This window comes from Callorhinus ursinus, unplaced genomic scaffold (assembly GCF_003265705.2).
Source record: "Callorhinus ursinus isolate GAN/ISIS: 27379988/994484 unplaced genomic scaffold, GSC_fseal_2.0 scaffold49, whole genome shotgun sequence".
In the NCBI taxonomy this organism is placed as follows: domain Eukaryota; kingdom Metazoa; phylum Chordata; class Mammalia; order Carnivora; family Otariidae; genus Callorhinus; species Callorhinus ursinus.
In genome coordinates this window covers 1,544-24,174 of record NW_027397111.1, presented here as the reverse complement: position 1 = coordinate 24,174, position 22,631 = coordinate 1,544, and the positions used below count along the sequence as shown (strand labels likewise).

General features: G+C 38.3%; 1 protein-coding gene across 1 annotated transcript in view; it reads right to left on the bottom strand.

Annotated features, from left to right (window-relative positions):
* SAAL1 (serum amyloid A like 1) overlaps positions 1 to 20,864 on the bottom strand; it is a 34,301-nt gene extending 13,437 nt beyond the window's left edge. Inside the window, exons 1-9 of the mRNA XM_073882870.1 lie at positions 20,707 to 20,864; positions 19,235 to 19,348; positions 12,200 to 12,283; positions 8,860 to 8,939; positions 6,935 to 6,994; positions 6,687 to 6,802; positions 6,170 to 6,350; positions 4,202 to 4,284; positions 3,925 to 4,113 (exon numbers count right to left, since the gene is read on the bottom strand). Of these exons, the coding sequence (XP_073738971.1) occupies positions 3,925 to 4,113; positions 4,202 to 4,284; positions 6,170 to 6,350; positions 6,687 to 6,802; positions 6,935 to 6,994; positions 8,860 to 8,939; positions 12,200 to 12,283; positions 19,235 to 19,348; positions 20,707 to 20,838 (1,039 nt within the window). The 5' untranslated portion in view covers positions 20,839 to 20,864. The remainder of the gene's footprint in view (positions 1 to 3,924; positions 4,114 to 4,201; positions 4,285 to 6,169; positions 6,351 to 6,686; positions 6,803 to 6,934; positions 6,995 to 8,859; positions 8,940 to 12,199; positions 12,284 to 19,234; positions 19,349 to 20,706) is intronic.
* Positions 20,865 to 22,631: the final 1,767 nt, after the last annotated feature.

Genomic DNA, 22,631 nt, shown 5'->3' with positions numbered 1-22,631 from the left:
TATATATATATATATATATATATATATATACACAATGGAATATCATGCAGCCATCAAAAAAAAGAAACACGAAATCTTGCCATTTCCAAAGATGTGGATGGAACTAGAGGGTATTATGCTAAGCAAAATGAGTCAATCAGAGAAAGACATGCATCATATGATCTCACTGATATGAGGAATTCTTAATCTCAGGAAACAAACTGAGGGTTGCTGGAGTGGAGGGGGGTGGGAGAGATGGGGGGCCTGGGTGATAGACATTGGGGAGGGTATGTGCTATGGTGAGCACTGTGAATTGTGTAAGACTGTTGAATCACAGACCTGTACCTCTAAAACAAATAATACATTATATGTTAAAAAAAAAAAAAAAGAAGATAGTAAGAAGGGAAAAATGAAGGGAGGGTTATCAGAGGGGGAGACGAACCATGAGAGACTATGGACTCTGAGAAACAAAATGAGGGTTCTAGAGGGAAGGGGGATGGGGGGAGGGGTCAGCCTGGTAATGGGTATTAAAGAGGGCACGTATTGAATGCAACACTGGGTGTTATACGCAAACAATGAATCACGGACTACATCAAAAACTAGTGATGTAATGTATGGTGGTTAACATAACATAATAAAATAAAATTAAAAAAATAAGTAATAAAAAACCACCAAGAAAGATGTGTTCCTAATATTGCAAATAAAAACTCATGATTTTCAACAGGAAGCACATATGTACAAGGTTAGAAAGAGCATCGGGGCTCAAAGTCAGCATTTCCTCCCCTTTTCCTTTCAGAAATCACCACACACACACACACACACAAAAAAGCAACAAAAAACAAATGTCAGCTTAGATCAAATTAGGAGACAGCAGAAACCTCAAACACAAGGTGAGTGGAAATCGTGTCAAAGTAATATAAATGAAGCAGAAGGTGCAGGAGGAAGTGATGGAAAGATGCCAGAGGCTGCATGTCTGAGAAAGGGCCAGAAAAGTCCGTTTCTTTAAGGTAAAGCACATACACTGAGGCGCAAATCCAGAATCCCTTGTTTGCCAGAGCAGGAATGGAATGTGCAAGATAGCAGCAGCTGGAGCTCCCCTGGGGGTCCTAAGACTCAGAGGAAGAGGAGGTAAATGAGCAATCCCAAAGACAGGCCATATTTGCAGGAAGCAAATGGCAAGGGGAAAGGAAAGACTCCACCACAGCCATGTGTCACCTGGTAAAAAGAGCTGGAAGACTCACAGACCCAACTCCTATTAGCTGCTCTAACAACTTCCTGCAAACGGCTAGTCCAGGAAAAACTCAAGTCATTCAAAGGTGAGTCAGCAAAAGGAAACCAGCATAGGAGCAACACAAAGACACTTAAAAGAAAAAAGAAAAGAAGGAACAAGAGAAAAAAAAAGATGAAGAATACTCACCAAAAGAAGCTGACATGAAGCTTATGCATACTAAGATAATATTTAGCCATAAGTCTTAAAACAACATGTAAGCAAGCACCAAGCAGACACAGAAGAGCTCAGACTAAGAAATGAATGACAATGGGAGAGGAAACCTGAGCTGGCAGAACCAAAGGAAGACATTAAAAGAAAAATTCAAGCCACCATCGAAATGAAGGCAAAGCTGGTGGTAGCACAAAGGAGGGAGGACACCGCTCAAAACACAAAGGCACGTGGAGGACAGAAAGGCACGCGGACCTCAGAAAGACAGAGGGGCAAAGCGAGGGGAATGAGAGTAAAGACAGTTGGTTTTTTTAGTGAAGAAAATTAAAATTATGAAACACAAGGAGATCCTACACAAAATTACTGCTCTTGAAGAAAAAACTTAAAATATTTTTTTTTTTTTTAAGATTTTATTTGAGAGAGAGATAGAGGGAGAGAGAAACAGCATGAGAGGGGAGAGGGTCAGAGGGAGAAGCAGGCTCCCCACTGAGCAGGGAGCCTGATGTGGGGCTCGATCCCAGGACCCCAGGATCATGACCCGAGCCGAAGGCAGTCGCTTAACCAACTGAGCAATCCAGGCGCCCCTAAAATGATATTTTAAAATATAATTCAGGAATGCAATCCCTGAGGCTTGAATTTGTAATTTGAAAGTACCAGGAAAAATTGATAAGGAATTGTTAACACTGATATATATCTTCTAAGTTATTAGATCTTAATGATTTTTTAAGGACTGGAGAGCAGTTATAATGTTATTTTTGGAGCAGCTGTAATTATAAAGGTAACCATTAGATGAAAAATATGTACCTTCCTAAATGTTAGAACTACATACACAAACCATATATTGGTTTATTTAAACGTAAATATACATAATGGCGCCCTTCATCATTCATTTTTTATTGAAAACTCTCAATAAAATAGGAATGGATTAATTTTCCTTAAATGGTAAAAGGTAAATAGCAGTATCATGACTAATGGTGAAACACTAGAATCATTTCCAATAAAGTCAGGAACAAGGTAAGGATGTTTTCTACCACCAGAGGCACAAGGCAACCCATTAAATAAGAGAAAAAAATCAGGGGCAGAAAAATGATAAAACATATCTAACTTAAATCCAAAGCGGAATCAGATAAAACCCAAGATTATCACAGAGACAACTATTAAAAATAGTAAGGGAATTCAGTAAGGTAACTACCGAATGCAATACTAATATACAGGAATCAATCTCTCATATATTCCAACAGCAATAATTAATGGAAGAAAAGATGTGACAGACAACAGCAACCCAAAAGATAAAATAACTAGGAATAAGCCTAAGAGAGATATGCAAGTCTTCATGAAGAAAATCATAAAACGTTACTGAGAACATAAAATAAGACTTGAACAAATGGAAAAGTGTAACATGTTCTTGGACACTTAAATTTAACATGATCCCAATAAAAATATCAGGAAGTTTTTGTCTTCGTAACTTGTTAATCAAATTCAGTGTTAAACAAGAATAATAGTCAAAACCATTTCGAAAAATGAGGATGAAAGGGAACTACCCTTACTCTACATTAAAACATTTAAAAACTACAGCTACTGACACATGAGTAGAGCGATAGAAGGGAATAAAATATATAGGGAAACTCAGAACACAGTAAATGATAAAATTTCAAATCAGTGTGGATAAACTGGTTTATTCACTAAATGATGCTGGTAAGACAACTGAGTAGCCATCTGGAAAAAAGCTAAAACCATACCTCACACGTAACACCTGAATAAATTCTAGATAGATCCTGGATTTAATTGTAGTCATAAAAAAAAATCACTCTGTGAAAAACCATTTGTTTACACAGGAAAATATTCATATTGTACTTCTAAATGAGAAAAGTTGCCTAAAAAGCAGGACTTAAAGATATATATGCCCCCCCCGCAAAAAAAGGGGGCGCCTGGGTGGCTCAGTCGTTAAGCATCTGCCTTTGGCTCAGGTCATGATCCCGGGGTCCTGGGTTCGAGTCCCACATCGGGCTCCCTGCTCGGTAAGAAGCCTGCTTCTCCCTCTCCCATTCCCCCTTGTGTTCCTGCTCTCACTCTCTCTCTCTGTCAAATAAATAAATAAGTTCTTTAAAAAATAAAAAAATAAAAATAAGAGATATATATGCCTATAAGTATATAATAACTATCTCTGGATAGTGGGATTACAAGTGCTATGCTTCCTTTTATAAATTTTGCAAATTTTTTGTATTAAGCATGTAATATTGGACGCCTGGGTGGCTCAGTCGTTAAGCATCTGCCTTCGACTCGGGTCATGATCCCAGGGTCCTGGGATCAAGACCCGCATCGGGCTCCCTGCTCGGCAGAAAGCCTGCTTCTCCCTCTCCCACTCCCCCTGCTTGTGTTCCCTCTCTCGCTGTCTGTCAAATAAATAAATAAAAAATCTTTAAAAAAAAAATTTTTTTTAATAAAAATAAAAAAATAAAAAATCTGACAGACTAGAATTTACTTTAGTGAATTAAAATGGTACTTGCTTTCTTCTATCTTTAGATACTCCTGTTCAGTCTGTGACGCATAAATGGCAGACAACACTGAATAAACAGAAGCTAGCACTGTTTTCTGTTCTTGAAGTATGATGGGTGGATCATCAGACTGGCAAAATTCATGGCAGACCAGGTCAAAAAGTAAATTCCAAGTGTCTTTTCCAGTATCAGGACACTGTACTTAATAAAAATGATAAAGCAAATAGTCATATAACAATAGAAAACAATTCAGTGAGTACCTCCAGTGCTTCCCTATAAAACACCTTACCAATTGCTTGAATTCCATCGTCCACTGTGGTAAGCAGCTGTAAGATATGCATGTAAACATCGAGCCCTTCTGGATTTTCCGAACTACATACAAAAAGCAAAAGCACTGAATCAACAACTCTATAGGACTGCAATCATTCACTCATTCAACAAATACTTTTATCACTTTGTACTAGTCACTGCCCCAGGTGCTGAGGATAAATCAGGGAACAGGACAAAGACTCGGTGCTCACCAGAGCTTACATTTCAAGGGGGGAGCAGGTAGGAACAGTCAAAAAACAAAGAAATATTATGGAATATCATCACCACACAAGGACAAGAAGTAAAAGGTTTATTTTGCCCTGTCCCACAAAAGCAACAGTGCAAAAACCTTCTAGGTGATACTTCCTCATTCTGGCATAATCAGGAAGAAAAATGACTAAAACATTTATATAATGAATGAAAGGCCCACTGCCGCAAGCACCGACGGGAAGGACGTTCACAAGACTTCACCACTCCCCTGGCTCCCTAGCTGAGAATACTAAAAACCATGTTAAGCATAATTTTTGTGATCAACAGCTTGGATTCCTAGAAACTCACAATCTTAGTTCCTCAAACAGTTAAGTAAAAAAATTAGTGGATGATAAAAAAGATGATTCAGCAAATACTTCAGTACCTACTATTTTCAGGCACTATGTTAAGCAGCTGGGAAAACATAGATGTGTAAAACACTGTTTCTATCTTCATGAAGTTTATAGTCTAAAGGAGAGAAGAGAATTAAAGGGCAATTATGATAAAGTGATATGAATGTAATACTAAAAGAAGTCCAAGGTGCTAGAGGACCATACGGCAAGCAGACTTAAAATTTTTAAGTTTGGAGAGTCAGGAAGGTATGCTAAGACAAATGATGTTTATGCACAGAGCTGCAGAAGTGTTTGAAATAAAAGAGACATGATATGCAACGGCTTGGAGACAAAAGAGCTTGGTTTTGTTGATGAAAGAAATTTCACAGGGCTGAAACACATAGAACAAGTAATAAGGATGGAGAAGCACTAGATCCTTGTAAGCCATGCTTTAAAAAAAATCTGGACCTCATCCTAAGGAAAGCCATGGAAGAGTCCAAAGCATGAAAGTGGTATGATGAGCATGTGCTTTGGAAAGATGGCTATACAGTCCAGGTTTGGAAAAATGCCGCAGTTACTAGGTAAGAGACAGTGGCCGGGTGATGGATGGGACCCTAGAAAAAGTCAGGAACAAGTTTTGGGAGGTTGACTCGCCGTGGAAAAAGAGCAGGATGGGGAGGAAAAGTCAGTAATGACTTCCACATCATCCTATAATGATTGCATCATTCACTGAGATTGAGAAGAGTGAAGAAGCAGGTTTGGAGGAAAGATGATGAGTTTAATCCTCACTTGGATAAAAGACATAAAATTCACAGACTTTACTATGGGTTACTAAGCACAAAGAATAAACAATTGACCATTAAGCAGATCAATTCACATGTTAACTTTCTAGTGACTAGCAAGAAAGTTTTAATAATCTACAACACCTAGCAATCACTCTTGGCAAGACATCAGAGCCCAAAACTCACTTATCCAAGACTGACATATATACATAAGAAGCAAGAAAACAAACGATGTCTGACAATAACTGAAAAAGTTGTTAAATGTTTGATGGAAAACAAAACACAAGAAAATCTTTTCTATTTGACTTAAATTACACAAAACTGCAGAAAATTTTAAGACAGTAACCATACTTCATGCTGGAAAACAGACTATAGCTAAGTAATATTAGAATAGGTACTTTGTAACCATTATGATTTTTGAAAACAGCAAACACACTGTCATCACAAATATTAGTAGTGAATCCAACCTGACAAAGATTGACAGGGTGTTATTCATCCCGTTGAAAAGAAACTAAAACTTCTATCTAAGGATATTTCTAGCAACTGGATTTTCCCAGAACATTTTGCACAAAAGAGCTCACTTACCGTACTTGTTTTGAAGCTTCAAGTACACAGGGCACAATCTTAAACACTGGCTGCTCTTCAGAATCTTCCTGGGGTGGGTCCAGAGGCTGAACAGCCCCATTTCTAATCCATTCCAACATTAACTTCTCATCCAAATCAAAAAGCTTGTCCACAACCTCCCCCACCTTGACCAGCAAGTCAACTGCAGACAATAAAACAAATATGAGAAACAAAATTTAAAAACAGTAAGGTTAATCAAAATTCCTAAAGCTATTCCAAGAAAGCCAAATCTTGCCAAATCATTACTTATTCAGAGGGCAATTTATTCACCTCCTTTGTTTTAATTTGCTTGTCTTCCTTCATTTTTAAATGAAGACTTGTCAGTATCCTGGTAGCTTAAGAAGAAATTTTATATCTTGAATCAAAATACTTTACCTTATACTTAAAGCTTTTTTTAAGCAACCTCCAGAAATAGTTACATTGTTTCCTAACAATTAAATATAACCAAAAATTTCTCCTAGATTACATGGTGACTTACCATTTGTTGAACTTGACATAATGAAACAAATGCTATCATAAATAGCTGGATATTCCCGGATTCTTTCAACCCAGACACTGGCTACTTCTGTCTGGGAAAGACAAGTAAGCAACAACCTACAAGATAAACATGAGCTTAGTAACTATGTTTGAAAAACAGTAAAGGAAATTCAAGAATGAAGAATTAACTCTATGGTCCTAGATTCCTGTATGAGTGAATATACAGAACCCATAGAAAAGAAAGCATACCGGCTCGTTTCCAGAAGAGTAGGAGGGTCTGAATCATACAAACAGTGCAATAACACCTGTCTATAAAAACAAAAAAGTTAACCCAATATGCATCACTTCTCTCATTTCAAATATCTAGGTAGAGTTATTTAATTTCTTCAACATTTTCATTGTGAAATATAGTATATATACAAGAAAGCCTACAGATATAAATTTATACTTAATGAACAGTTATCAAGCAAATACGTATTTACAAAAAACGGAACAGTGCTACATCTCTCTGTAGGCTTTGTGTGTCCCTTCCAAATCACAATTCTCTTTCCCACCTAGAAATGACTACTACCTGGACTTTTCCAGCAATTATTTCCTTGTTTTACTCCATAGTTTTATTATTCCATATATTTTGGCTTTGAATGTTATGTGAAAAAATTATACTGTATGTATTCTTTAGAGTCTTAGTTCTTTTGCTCAACACCATGTCTTTATGATCTACCCTTGTTTTCCCATAGTGATCGTTCTTTGATTCATTGCTGCAGAACATTCCAACATATGAATATAAAACAATTTATTTTTCCAGTCTACTGCTGATGGATATGTGGGTTGATTCTAACTGGGGCCATATCAAGCAATGCTCCTCCAATACTTTTTGGCTGATATACGTATGTACAGTTTATCTTACTATATACAGTGGGATAGTTTGATCACAGTATCTGCATTGCCCATATTCCAGTTTAACAAAATAATGCCCAACTTCTCTAAAGTAGCTGAACAAATTCATATCCCATCACCAATGTAAATTGTTCCATATTAATTTTAACATGACTCATTCTTAGATTTTTTTTTTTAAGATTTTATTTATTTATTTGACAGAGAGAGACACAGCGAGAGAAGTAACACCAGCAGGGGGAGTGGGAGAAGGAGAAGCAGGCTCCCCGCTGAGCAGGGAGCCCGATGCGGGGCTCAATCCCACGACTCCAGGATCACGACCTGAGCCGAAGGCAGATGCTCAACCAAGCCACCCAGGTGCCCCTCATTCTTAGATTTTTGATAAGGACCACTAGAGACCAAATATAATCCTGGGTCATTTACTCCATGAATGACTTAAATTACTGAGGAATAAAGACCTTAAATCAGGATTTTAAAGTCACTGCACACATAGAAGAGGTAATTACCGCTATTTTAGAGACCCAGGTACTTAAATCCTGCGATAAACCCTCACAACCCTAGCTGATGATAACCACCTAGAACACTTTTCTTAATCTAGTGTGGGCACAAATTTCTTTGAAATTCTGATTAACAGCCATGAACTCTCTGCCTAAAAAATGAATACATTCAAAGTTTAGCATACAATTTCAGGGTTTTCTCAGATCTCTTAAAGTAACCACTAGGGTTTCCACCACTAAAAAACCCTCTGCTTAAAATTTTCCTGCATTTAAAATAGAACTAACCTCCAAGCGAAAATATGAAAGCCTTTGAATCATGGAGGCAACCCTGTATCTTCTAGTCTGTCAATAAGCCCTATCCCCTGATCTTAGTCAAGAGTTCTCAGGGTAACCCTGGTTACTAAGTCTAGTTTTTCCAGACTCTAGCTTTTCTGAGCCATTGGATTCCCTGAGCCTAAATTATTTGGGACTCTGGTCAGGGGCCCCATTGCCAAGCTTTGCCCCTCAGGGTCTTATCTTGTCAGGCTTACCACCTACTGAAGGTTTGTCCTTTTGCTACCAATAAAGAAACAGGCCTAAATCCTCAGTCATGCCCATTAAAAACTGTGAAAGCCCCTAGCTACCATCAATATACAATGAAGTTCCTGGAGACTATTCATCAGGAGAAAGGAAATACTACATTTCATAAAATGTTCCTGTATCTCCTATGTATTAGAATTTCCTTAGGGATATGAAGTGTTAACTTATTTTGTAAAAACATAATTCTTATACAGTAAAACTTACCCAAGATTTTTATCACGGCTGATGGACACACATATCTCCTGGAAACAGGCCATATTACCTAAAATTCCCACACAGATTTCCTGCCAAATCAAATGTCACAGGTCATAGGTCACAATGTCTTGAAGATAAAAGACACAAAAATAAACAACTTGAAAAAAAACTTTCACTGAGTCAGTATGGGGGAAGAAGAGGAGGTAGCATACAGAAGTACGCTAATCTTGAAAAGTTTACAGCATTTGACAGGATGAAAGACACAAGAAAAAGAAAGATCAAAGGCAGGCACAAGTTATGGAAAAAGAAATCTTACGGATGAACTCAGTCTTAAATGGTTAGTAGGATATAGACATGCAAACAAGAAGAAAGACATTCAGACAAGTGGAAAAGTATCAGCAAAGGCAGGAAGGGAATAATGCACATGGCTAATACACCGAACCCTAAAGAGAGGAGCCTGACTGTTGTACAAAATTGGAGAATAACATGAGATAAATACAGCAGGTAAAAAGGATCAGGACTAAGGGACTGGAATGCCATGCTGAAAAGATTAGATTTAATCTAGGAGGTTATGTGCACCCATAAAGATCAAGGAAGGGGGCAGCATACTGCAATGTTATTTTAGGAAGATTTTGTCGGCAGCAAAATGCATAGTGCATGATGGTGGAAAATGTTAAAGGAAGTTAATAACCTCACAGTAATAACAGAAGATGTTTACTTAGCACGTACTAGGCACAGGCACTACTCCAAGCACTTCCCACATATTATTTTTCATATAATAATTTATGAGGCAGGTACTGTTATCATCCCCATTTTTCAGATGAGGGGGAACTAAAGCACAGAGCAGTTAAGCAACCTGCCAGGATCTCCGCCTAGGCAAGAGCAGGGCTCCAGAGCCTGAGCATTTACCAACTCTGCCATCCTGCATCTCAGTAATCAGGGTGCAGAGATGAGGGTGGTGATGGCAGGCGTGGAAAGGGATAAAGCTGAGACTCAAGCTGAAAGCAAAATAATCTGATGAGGGGCAAAAGGAGAAGGCAGTTGAACCTCACTCCTAGGTTTCAAGTTTCTTCATTTTTTTCTAGTCAGAACTATTGGTCCCACTGACAGGAAAATGGGAAAAGAAAGTGTAGGAAAGGATATAGTGAACTCAGTTAAGCAGTTAGTTTCCAAACTTGCTGGAACATAGACTCATTAGAGCGGGGAACATGTTAAAAATACAGATTTCTGAGTGCCATCTCAGAGCTACTGAATCAGAATCTCCAGGGTAGGGCCCGGGAAACTAGTGCTTACCAAACACAGTACATCATTTTTATGACCAGGTAAGTGTGTTCATCACTGAGTCAGGACATATGGAATTCTGGACTGGAAAATACAGCCAGCAAGTACAGAATGTCTAAAGAAAGTTGAAGATGTGACACCAGAAATCAGAAGCAAGGGCACAGCTTTGATCCCACAGGCACAGACTTGCAACTTAAAGGTATAAAGAGTGGATGAGCTCACTAAGGAAATGAATTTAAAGAGGACACGGGATCTGGGCCTGCAGCTTAGAAGGAGTCCACACTCTGTGTACGAAGAAAGAAAAAAGCCAATAAAAGTGACAGAGAAGTGACTGAAGAGGTCAGAGACCGGGAGAGTAAGGTGGCACCAAAGCTATAGGAAGGGAAAGCTTCAATAAAATGAGGGTTGTCAAATGCTGGGGAAAGATTAAAGGAGAACAGAAGCAGCAGAGAGACACATACATTTCCTTACAAATTAAAGGGAGAATGACTGAACTTCCAATCAAAGACATTTCTCATTTTGGCTGCTAGCCAGAATTAGCTGAGGGAACTTTATAAGTTGTGTGGAGTCTCACACTTGGAAATTCTGTTTCAACTTATCTGGGTAAGGCCTAACTCAGGATTTTTAAAAGGTCCCAATGGCAAAGCTTCTCAAAATGTGGGCTCTCCTCCAGAGCACTCGCATCATTGGAGAACTTGTTAGAAATCCTCGATCCTACCATAATGATCAGAAACTCAGGGGTGGCCCTGTAATCGGTGGTTCTGGGACATGCTGAAGTTGGAGAACCCGTGTTCCATTCTAACATGTGGCCAAGGCAGAGGATCACTGCTATAGACAGACTGTGGCTCACAGGCATATATAATGATATGACTAATTCCTGAAAGGTACCATTACTGACATAAGCTTATTTTCTTTAAGTACTAATCATGAGTCAACGTATTTAAGCTCGTAAAGTCCAGGAGAAAAATCATTATCAACTGTCAAATTTTTCTATCAACATAATGACCCCAGGAAAAAGTGGTTCGTCAATTCATCAGGTCCCAATTCAGGTAGAACACTGTCCTAAATGAAATTTGAATTCAGCATTCAATTTGTAAAAATATACTACAGAATTCTCCACTTCATAATTTCAAAGAAAGAAAGGTAATACAGCACAGGGGTTATACTGAAGTCAGGCCGGCTCAGCTCAAATCCCAGCTCCATTCTTTCCCAGTTGTATGACCCTGGACACATTAACCAGAGACTTAGCTCATTTATTTATAAAGTGAAGATAAATTCCTATCTCACAGAGTAGTAAAACCAAATATTAAGTAAACAGCAGTTATTCATAACTACTTAATATTTACTAATCACCCACGATATGCATAGCACATCCCAACCTAAATGACACAGAAACACAATCCACTGCACACAGCGTAGATAAAGACTAAATGAGAAGCAGAGATAATTCCTCTAGGGAGCTTACAATCAGCAATGGCCACTGAGAGCTTACTTATTTGGGAAGGCTTAGAAGAAATGCAGCTCCTGTGGTAACAGATGTGACTCTTGAGAGGGATGGAGGGCATATGAAGGGAAGCATGGAGATGGTGATCAACGCAGTAAGCTGAGACAAGGAGTGGCAGGCCTTGCTAAATTAGAAGCACCATCTGCACAATAGATTTTTTGCTGGAAAGTTGAATTAGATTCAGATTATGGAAAGTCCTGAGTGTCAGGCTGAGTTCAGAATGAAGGTTTTTAAGCAATGGAGGATTTTATGGGGGAAAAAAAAAAAGAGCAATCAACAGAAATGCGAGGTCCGGGCAATGTTCCCTCTTCTGCCACATATTAGGAATATAACTTTGGTTATGCCTGTTTCCCACAGCGGTTAAATGAAAGTATTGATCTCCCTGGTCCAACCCACTCTAATAGTTTTAAACAGCACATTATCGAGTGCCAGGCAATGTTCAATAAAAATCTGCTGACTGATTTGTGGCCAGCGAGAAAATTAAAGTGAGAAAAATGAAAGACTATCTAGCACTATCTGCTGTTATTGCTCCAAAGAGGAAGCTTTAAAAATGTACATACTTACTCTTAATCGAGGACATTTGGATTTGGCCAATACTCCCATAAATATGTCAGGAGCATTAAATTCTTGGAGAAATAGAGCCACATCCTGAAAATAAAAAATGATTATTAATTTGGATGCTGAATAGTCCTCTTTAAACCCCATAGTTCAGACAACCATTTAAAAAAAATATTCTATATATACCTCCTTTCAGGCTCAAGAAAAAAAAGCCATAGGTTAGGAACTGTATCATTACACAAAAGTAATGTTAGAGAGTCTTTGTGCTATGTGGTCCCAAAGCAATGGAACAAATCCATAAACAAATTTAAACTAACTGTGATACTCCAGGAATATCTTCCTTTTTCTGCCTTGAATGCATTTACCTTAATGATCTTTCTAGCCACCAGGAATGTTAACTCATTCAAACACATCTGCTAGCTGCCAGGTATCCTGCCAGACACTGGGGTGGGGAAAATCATAAAACTCCTAATTCCTGTCTTCTAAGATCTTAAAACACAATGGGGGAAACAGGTTAAAACCCCTACTTGGGTCACGCCCCAAATCAGAACTTACACTTTCAAAATTCTCAACAGAAAATAATTCTGATCACAGTGTAACTGCGACAGCTTCATATCTCCTTCCTAGAGTTTGCTGAGGCCACGGTGCCTACAGGGTACAGGTGAATGAACCCGGAGTGGTCATGTGATCCAATCTTGCACGCTCCAAGACCAAATCAGTTTGCTGTGGAGATCTGTGTTGTACAATATTTAAATAAAATGAAGTTTTTGATGGTCAATTGCCTCGGATTTTCAAACTTGAAGTGTATATTTGCAATAGCTTAACTTAAAACCAGAAGCTGTGTGGCTTAAGTAAAAATGCTCTTCAAAGGGCCCTGGAGGCACCCCAAAGACAGAGGCAGTAATCTTTCACAGCAGCTGAAACCAAGGTAACCTGCATGACTGCTGACTAGAAGAGACGTCCTGTAATTATTGAGAGCACAATCAGAGAAAACAGTATTTTCAAAGATACACTCCAAACTGAAAGTCACAGCAAAAGATGCTCCCCACTCGAAGTGTTTAGAGTGCTGTTTGTCGTGTCAGCAACTCTTAGGGCATGCAGAGAGTGATTTATTTAAACGGTAGTTAGTAATTCCTAGGGTAGCACAGGGTTAGGTAGTCTAACAATATCAACACCAATAATAATAACGGCAATTAACATTTATTGAGCAAGTGGTCATTAACACAGTGAAGTGGTTTGCATACTATCTTATTTAATTCTCAAAAGATCCCTATAAAGTAGTTATTATTATTAGTCCCATTCCACTAATAAACAGAAGTTTTAAAAGGTTAAGCAACCTGCCCAAGATTATACAATCAGTAGAACAAAGCCAGGAGAACAGAACCCAGATGAGTCTGACTCACGGACATGCTCTTAATCAGAACACCATGCTACCCTTCAGCTGTTCATTCAGTCACTAATGCATTCATTCATTCACTCTTCACCAAGTATTTACTGCAAAACCCAAGCAACAGGCACTGTTTGAAGCTCTGGGGGGACACATCAGTGAACAAGCTAGATAAGGTCCCAGTCTCATGGAATTTTTATTCTAGAGGGATGAGCAAACAATAAACCCATAAACAACTGATGTAAGTGCTACAAAGAAGAGAGACAAGATAGTATGTGCCAGAAGCCAAGATGTGGGGGGGCTACTTCAGACACAGAAGGTACCTCTGAAGAGGTGACATTAAGCTTTTAAGAGAAGGAACTTAAATCTATCAGAGGACACAAAGGCTGAATAACTAGGTAAGTGTTATGCAACAGAGTGAACACGTTTCACGAGAGCACAGAAGAGATGAATTCCATTTGGAGTGTCTGAGGAGGCATCACAGAGAAGGTGACATTTAGGCTGGGCCATAAAAGATGAGAAAGATTTTGCTGGCTGGAGGCCATTCCAGGCAGACAGGGACATGAACAGAGCATGAACACATGAAAATGCAGAAAGCATCTGAAGTCTCTGGTCCTGCTCAAACATCAATGGTAGGAGATAGGCTGGAAGGACTTTACACCAGTGATCAGTGGACATCTCAGTTCTCTAGAGGTACTTCAAGAGCTACCCTAAGGGGCGCCTGGGTGGCTCAGTTGGTTAAGCGACTGCCTTCGGCTCAGGTCATGATCCTGGAGTCCCAGGATCGAGTCCCACATCGGGCTCCCTGCTCAGCAGGGAGTCTGCTTCTCCTTCTCACCCTCCTCCCTCTCATGCTCTCTGTCTCTCATTCTCTCTCTCGGATAAATAAATAAAATCTTAAAAAAAAAAAAAAAAAAAAAGAGCTACCCTAAGAAGGTGAAAAGGAGGCCAAGAACATGACCCTGCCTTCTACCAACAATCTTATTCAAACAGCAGCTCTGTTTTACCTATTTCATATTTGAGGATTTCACATTAAGATTTCATTTTAAAAATAGGTTCTAGTTCTTTAAAAATAATTTTTTTAAATCATAGCTTCTCAATAATTATAAAACAAGTAGAAAAAGACTTGAAAGATCAACCAACTTGATCTAATTGACGTGTGTGTGTGTGTGTGTGTGTGTATACACATATATATAGGACACCACCCAGCAACAGCAGAATACACATTCTTTTTCAGTGAACATGGAAAATTTCCAAGATAAATCACATTCTGGGCTATAAAACAAGTCTAAATATATTTTTAAAAGGATTCAGAGTGTTCACAGACTTCAGTAACAGAAAGATAACTGAAAAACTCCCAAATATTTGAAATCTAAACAAATGTACTGCTAAATAACCCATTAGCCAAAGAAGAATGAAAGGAAAATTAGAACTAAACTAAATGAGAGGAAACCCAACATATCAGAGTCTGTGGGATTCTGCCAAAGCAACAGTTAAAAATTTATAGTGTTACATGCCTATATTAAAAAAGAACAAATTAAAAGAGTGAATAGGAGGAGGAAAATAATAGAGATCAAAATGGAAATCAATGAAATAGAAAACAGTAAAGCAACAGAGAAAATGAACAAAACCAAAGGCTGGTTCTCCATGAAGATCAATAAATTAAACTTCTAGCCAGAATGATGAAGGGAAAAAAGACAGAAGTTACAAATTACTAATATCAGGAATGAGAGAGGTGCTATCACTACAGATTCTACAGATAAAGGAAAATAACAATGTTATGAAGAACTTTATGCCAATAAATTTGACAACTTAGATAAAATGGATAAATTCCCTGAAGAACATAAACTACCAAAGTAACCTGAAGAGCCTTATTTATACCTATTAAAGGAATTGAATTTATAATCCTTTGCACCAAAAACCACTAAATGGTGAATTTTATGGTAGGGAGTTTTATCTCAATAAAACTATTATTTCTTAAAAGTAATAAATATACAAAACTAAAAGTAAACAAGCAAAAAACAAAAAAAAAAATCTTCCCAGAAAGAAAACTCCAAGCTCCGATGGCTTCACTGGTGAATTCCACCAAATATTTAAGGAAGAAATAATATTAATTCTGCACAAACTCTTCCTGAAAAATGAAGAGGGAAAAGTTCCCAATCAGTGAGGACAGCATTACCCTGGTACCAAAACCAGATAATGACAAGAAAATGAATTATCTCTCATGAAATTATATAGAATTTCTAAACAAGATTTTAGCACCTCGGAAATCAGTCAACTTAGTTCATCATATTAACAAACTAAAAAGAAGCCACATGATCATCTCAACTGACTTAGCAAAAGTATGACAAAATATAAAATCCATTCCTGATAAAGACTCTAGGCATACTAGAGACAGAATGGAACTTTCTCAATCTGCAGTTACATCATATTAATGGTGGAAGACCAGATGTTCTGCTGCTCAATTAAGAACAAGAGGATGCCCCTCTCACCACTTTTCTAATCAACATCATACTGGAGAGAGCAAATGTGCAAGAAAAAGAAATAAAAGCACTTCAAATTGAAAAAGTAGTAAAATGTTTCCTTTATAAATGAAATACAGCTACAGGATGTAAAATATACAAAATCAACTGAATTTCTATATACTAGCAATGAACAGATATTGAAATTTTTAAAAAATGCCATTTTTAATAGCATGGAAAAGTATGAAATACTTAGGAATAAATCTGACAAAAGATGTGAAATACCTATACACTAAAAACTACAAAACTTTGCTGAAACAAATTAGAGAGGATCTAAATAAATGGAAAGATATACCTTGTTCAATTTATCAATTCTTTCCCCAAATGATCTATAAATTCAACTCAATCTCAGTCAAAATCCTAGCAGGCATTTTGAAGAAAGTGACAAATTGATTCTAAAATTAATATGGAAATACAAAGGATCCAGGACAACCAAAACAACTCTGAGAAACAACAAAGTTGGAAGATTAACACTACCTGATTTCAAGATTTCTTATATATGTACAGTAATTAAAATAATCATAAAGATGGACAAATAGATCAATGGAACAAAGTAGAGTCCAGAAATAGACTCACACATACAGAATAACTGATTTTTGACAAAGATACAAAGGCAATTCAGTGGAGAAAGGACAGTCTTTTTAAAAATTGAGCTTGAATAACTGGACATCCATATGCAGAAAAAGTGAACTTCAATTCATACCTTGCATCACACACAAAAATTAACTCAAAATGGATTACAGATCCATCAGTAAAACTTAAAATTATAAGACTTAGAGGAAAAAAAACTAAGAAAACAACACAATTAAAAGTGGGCAAAAGATATGAACAAGCACCAAAAAGATATACAGATTGCAAATAAACACATAAAAATGTGGTCAACACTGTTAGTAATTAGGGAAAATACAAATTACAATTACAAGGAGAATCACTACACACTCATTAGAATGACTAAAATCAAAAGGGTGACCATACAGAGTATTGGCAAGGATGAGGAGAAACTGGACCTGTATCTCGTACACTGCTCATGGTAATGTAAAATGTAAAAACCACTTGGGAAAATACACAATTTTTTACACAACCTGTAAGAAACACAATTCGGACTGTTCTTAAAAATTAAACATAAAAAAAAACAAAAAACGTTAAATATACATCTACCATATGACCCAATACTACTCTAGGTATTTACCCAAAAGAAAGGAACACATAAGTCCATACATAATTATACACAAAAATTCAGTGTTAACTTTAAGAAACCATGAACAACTCAAATATCCACCAACAGAGGAATAAATGAATAAATCATGATATACACATACAATGAAGTGTCACTCAGCAATAAAAAAATAATAAACTACTAATAGACACAACATGCATGAATCTTAAAACAATGATGCTGAGTGAAAGAGCCAGACCCAAGATGCCCATCGACAGATGAATGGATAAAGAAGTTGTGGTATATATACACAATGGAATATTATGCAGCCATCAAAAGGAATGAGATCTTGCCATTTGCAACGACGTGGATGGAACTGGAGGGTGTTATGCTGAGTGAAATAAGTCAATCAGAGAAAGACATGTATCACATGACCTCACTGATATGAGGAATTCTTAATCTCAGGAAACAAACTGAGTGTTACTGGAGTGGTTGGGGGTGGGAGGGATGGGATGGCTGGGTGATAGACATTGGGGAGGGTATGTGCTACGGTGAGCGCTGTGAATTGTGCAAGACTGTTGAATCACAGATCTGTACTTCTGAAACAAATAACGCAACATATTTTAAGAAAAAAGGAAAAGAAGAAGATAACAGGAGAGGAAGAAAAGGGGAGTATGTCAGAGGGGGAGACGAACCATGAGAGATGATGGACTCTGAAAAACTGAGGGTTCTAGAGGGTAGGGGGGTGGGGGGATGGGTTAGCCTGGTGATGGGTATTGAGGAGGGCACGTTTTGCATGGTGCACTGGGTGTTATGAACAAACAATGAATCATGGAACACCGCATCAAAAACTAATGATGTAATATATGGTGATTAACATAACAATAAAAAAATTAAAAAAAAAAAAAAAAGAAAGAGCCAGACCCCTCCAAAAAAAGAATACGATCTCATTTATATAAAACTAGACAGTGCAAACGACTCTGAGGTGACAGAAGGGCAATCCGGTGGTTGTCTGGAGAGGTTGCAGGCAGGGAGGGGCAAAAGGAAGGGATACAAACAGGCATAAGGAAACTTTTGAAGGTGAGAGAGATGTTCTCTTTCTGGATTACAGTGACGGCTTCATGTGCGTATACACACACAAAATTTTTCAAATTGTGCAATTTAAATATGTGTAGTTTCTGTACACCAATCACACCTCAAGAATACACAGCTTTTTTGGTGCAAATTATACCTCAATAAAGCTGTATCAAAAAACAGCCAAAGCCAATGAATAGCCATGGACAACTTTTAAGACAGAAGAAAAGAACACAATTAAGTCTGTGTTTTAGGAAAAAGAGAACTTCCGTGACAATGTGGAGGACAGAAAGGAAGTGAAAAACTAAAACAAGGATTTTAATCAGGAAGCTATTGCAAAAGTCCAAGTAATTAAGTGACAGATTATGTATGTCAATCTCTTTTCATGTCTTTTCTTATCTGTAAAATAAGGGTACTATCTATATCACAGGGTTATTGTGAAAAACAAAGGGAATAATATACACATGAAAATGCTGTTAAGCTACAGAGTACAATACAAACGTTAAAATATTATTTTGCAATTATACACACATGGGTCCTTCTTGTCCCCTTCCAATTTAATCGTGGTACATCAGTGGTCTCCTCACTTCTAACCTGCTCTCAAACACAAGGTCAGCATTCTCTAAGGCAGGTAAGTATCAGAACTTTCCTGGGCTACAAGCATTCTTGCATTCATGAGAACTATATATTTAGACCAAATCTAATGACAGCTCAGATCCTCTAGGCTCAGAAACAAAAGTTTAGCATTTAAACTCACTCCCTATACCCATATGAGTGATTACAGACACTAAAGTATTTTCCCAGAGACTTAAGGACTGAAACTTAAAAAAAAAAAAAAAAAAAAAATCCATTCACCACCTCCTTACCCAACAGTCTTCTCAGTTTCATTTCCAACCCCATACCTCGTCCATTGACATATCCCACACTCTGCAAATTTCATTCTCCATTTCTTCATCAAGCTCCATCTGCTGCTCCTCCTCATCTGAGCTGGATTTGGTGTTTTCAGGGCTAACAATCTTTAACAGAAAGGAAGAAAAGTGATGACAAAAGCAGTCCATAGTACTCATCATGTAATATTATCCCATAATCATCCACAAGTCACAAAGACACTTTCCTCAAAGTATCTTCTCTTGCAGAAACCTTGTTTTAAGAAATTACTACCCTGGGCAGATCTATTCATTCACATCCACAGAGTAAATACTGTTACTAGGCACTGGGGTTGAAATACAGAGATGAATATATTTAACCCCTTGCTTTCAAGCAGTTAAGGATCTACAGGGGGAAACACATGTAAACTAATTATCACAACAGAAAAGGCTAAGTGATACAAATGAACTGTGGACAGAGTAGTGAAAGCAAAAACGATGGACCAATGACCTATGCCTGGAAAAGGTGGGCAAAGTTCTCCTAGGAGGGAATCTTTAAGCTAAGTCTTTGAGGGAGAATAGGAGTTTGTCATGTGAAGAATGGGAGAAGAACATACCTAAGAAAGTTCAAGAGTTCAGAGTTAAGAAAGGGCCTAGTAAGGTTTGGGGAATGGTGAGTAGTTGAGAGTGTCTTGGCAGATGAAGCTGGGAAGGTTGCAAGGAGCCCTGGATTCCAAACTAAGAAATATGCATTTTTCTCCTGCAGGCAAAGAGAACCAAAATGAGTTCCCAAAAACAGCTTGCTTTTTTTGGTTTGTCTGTTTGTATAAGGACGAATATTCCAGCAACTATGTTGCAGATGCACTGGAGAGAACAGAGATTTTAAGTAGGTAAGTCCGGGAAATGTGCGAGAAGAAAGTTCACATTTATTGAGAGCTCCGATAAGCCAAACACCATGGTAAGCACTCTATGCCCATTATAATCTTATCTAACCTACACAATAACCCTATATACAATAAATAGGTAAAGCAGTTTACAGAAATTGAGAGAGAAATCGAGGCTCTGAGCGGTTAGGTAACTTGCCCAAAGCAGGTGATGAAGCTACGCTTTCGTATCAGGGCGGCAGGACTCCAAAATCACCATTTATTCTACTACAACAAAAGTCCACAAAATAAATTAGGCCCTGAGGTTCAGAAACGACAGTGGGAATGGGGAGCAAAAAGCCGAGCAATGTATTTACATGGTCAGACATTTTCGGAAAATATGAAAAAGTAAAATATTTTAACCGTAAGCATTCCAGCATCCCTGCCACTCTACCTCCCTTTGTGTTGAGGGGTACCGGGAAGTGGCTCCCCGCAGTTTTGGGGTCCGTGGAGGCGGCCAGGACGCTAAGCGCGATGCCTCGAGAAGGGTGGTCGCGGAGAGAGTGCTGGAGTGGGCCGCCAGAGGCGTGACCAGGGGGGCTGGGGCAATGTGGGCGAGCCCACGCGGGGCGCGACTTTCCACACCTGGATGAGCCCGCTGAGGACGCCGAAGAGCCAGTGTTTGCTGTAGACCGTGCTTCCTATGCAGTCACCCCCGGCCCCCTCCTCCTCGTCCTGGTCCCGATTCGGCAGCGGCGGCGAAGGGTTGCGGTCCATGACTTCTCCACCCGCTCCTAGAAGCCGCGCCGGAAGCCGCTGGAGGAGGCGATAAGTCTCCTGGCGCCAGAGGGGCCGGCGCGCCCGGAGCGGCTCCCGCCACAGCGCCCCCTACTGCCCGGAGCCTGCCGGCCTGAATACCCGTTCTGTGCGCCCACAGGCTTGGGATCCCAGATGACTTGATCTCCCCTTGCCCAACCCTATCTAGGACCCAAGCACGACCGTATTCATTAACTGTTATTTGTCACTCTCCCTGGACCAGATATTCCATCTCCTTAGGGGCTCTTAGCCTGAATGAAAGGACAGGGAGTCGGGGACAGTGTCTCTGGTGCAGACGTAAATTTCGAAGCTGTCGGACCCCTGATCTCAGGGCAGGTTTGGCATCCTTAAAGGCATGAGTAGGCGCTCTTTCTTTTCCCAGGTGTGGTTGGAATCCTCGGAAAGACATAAGTCACCAGGAAGAACGTCAATATCGTCAAGAATACAACTCCCTGTATTTTCAGTTCCTGCTTCTATTTAGTTCAATGGTACTCAACCTCAGACCCAGTGCTCCTCTCCCACCCCACAAAATATTTTGCCACACCTACTTTACTTTGCTGAAAGAGATTTATAGATGATATTATCTACCTCAACATTAATTTCAAAAATAGTAATATGGCTCCCTAACAGAAAGAAGAAATAGAATTAAATAAAATGATATGTGTTTTAATACTTCAAGTACTAGAAGACATAATAGAGTTAGCACATACACATCAGATCCCTGTGAACCCAACAGTTACAGAGTAAGAGAGGTGTGATTCCATCAGGGACTGTGCTTCTCAAAATCATAACCAGAGGATGGTAAAATTTCTGCCAAAACAAAGTTCCAATTTACAAAGCAATTGCATTTTCAGAAAATTTTAAGTTATATTAAAACTGGACAAAGAATACTCTGTTAATATGTAAAATACAGTTGGGTTCCAGCTTAAGTAATTATGAACATTTTTTTTCACTGTATGTGAAGGGGCAGACCCAGGTTTTATAAGGCCTGAGTTATGCAATTTGGGGAGCCCCCTTTAGGAAAAACAATACAAAATTACAAATATTAAATTAGTTAACAATAGGAACTATTTATTTAGAATGGCGAAAATGTATCAACTTTAAATAGCCAACAAATATGTAAAACATCACAAAATACAGAAAAATATATAAATATTTTTATTAATAAACAGCCTGACACACTTCAACAATCCTTTTTCTTTCTTCTAATAGAATTTATTTTTAGAGCAATTCTAGTTTCACAACAATATTGAGCAGAAGGTACAGAAATTTCCCATATAATTCATACCTGCCCCCATGCATAGCAACCCCCATTATTAGCATTCCCCACTAGAGTGGGATATTAGATATAATTGATGAAGCTACATTGGCACATCATTATAACCCACAGTTTACATTGGGTTCTCTTTTGGTGTTGTACATTCTATGGGTTTGGGCAAATTTCTAATGACATATATCCACCATTATTGTATCATGCAGACTACTTACACTACCCAAAAAATCCTCTGTTTTAATATAATATTTTTAATATAATTTTAATTTTTAATATAATTTTTCTGAGTTCACTTTGATCTTCATTTTATGACAATGACCTTGTAAGATCATTTTCTATAATGAAAAATAAAAAGACAATTCTGTCTTTAGCATGGTTGTTTGATTTTTAAAAAATTATTATTGGTGGTTTAGGAAAGTTTCTTTCAGCTTCACAACTTGTTATTGGTAATATTCTATAAAGTTTGACCACTGTCAAATTT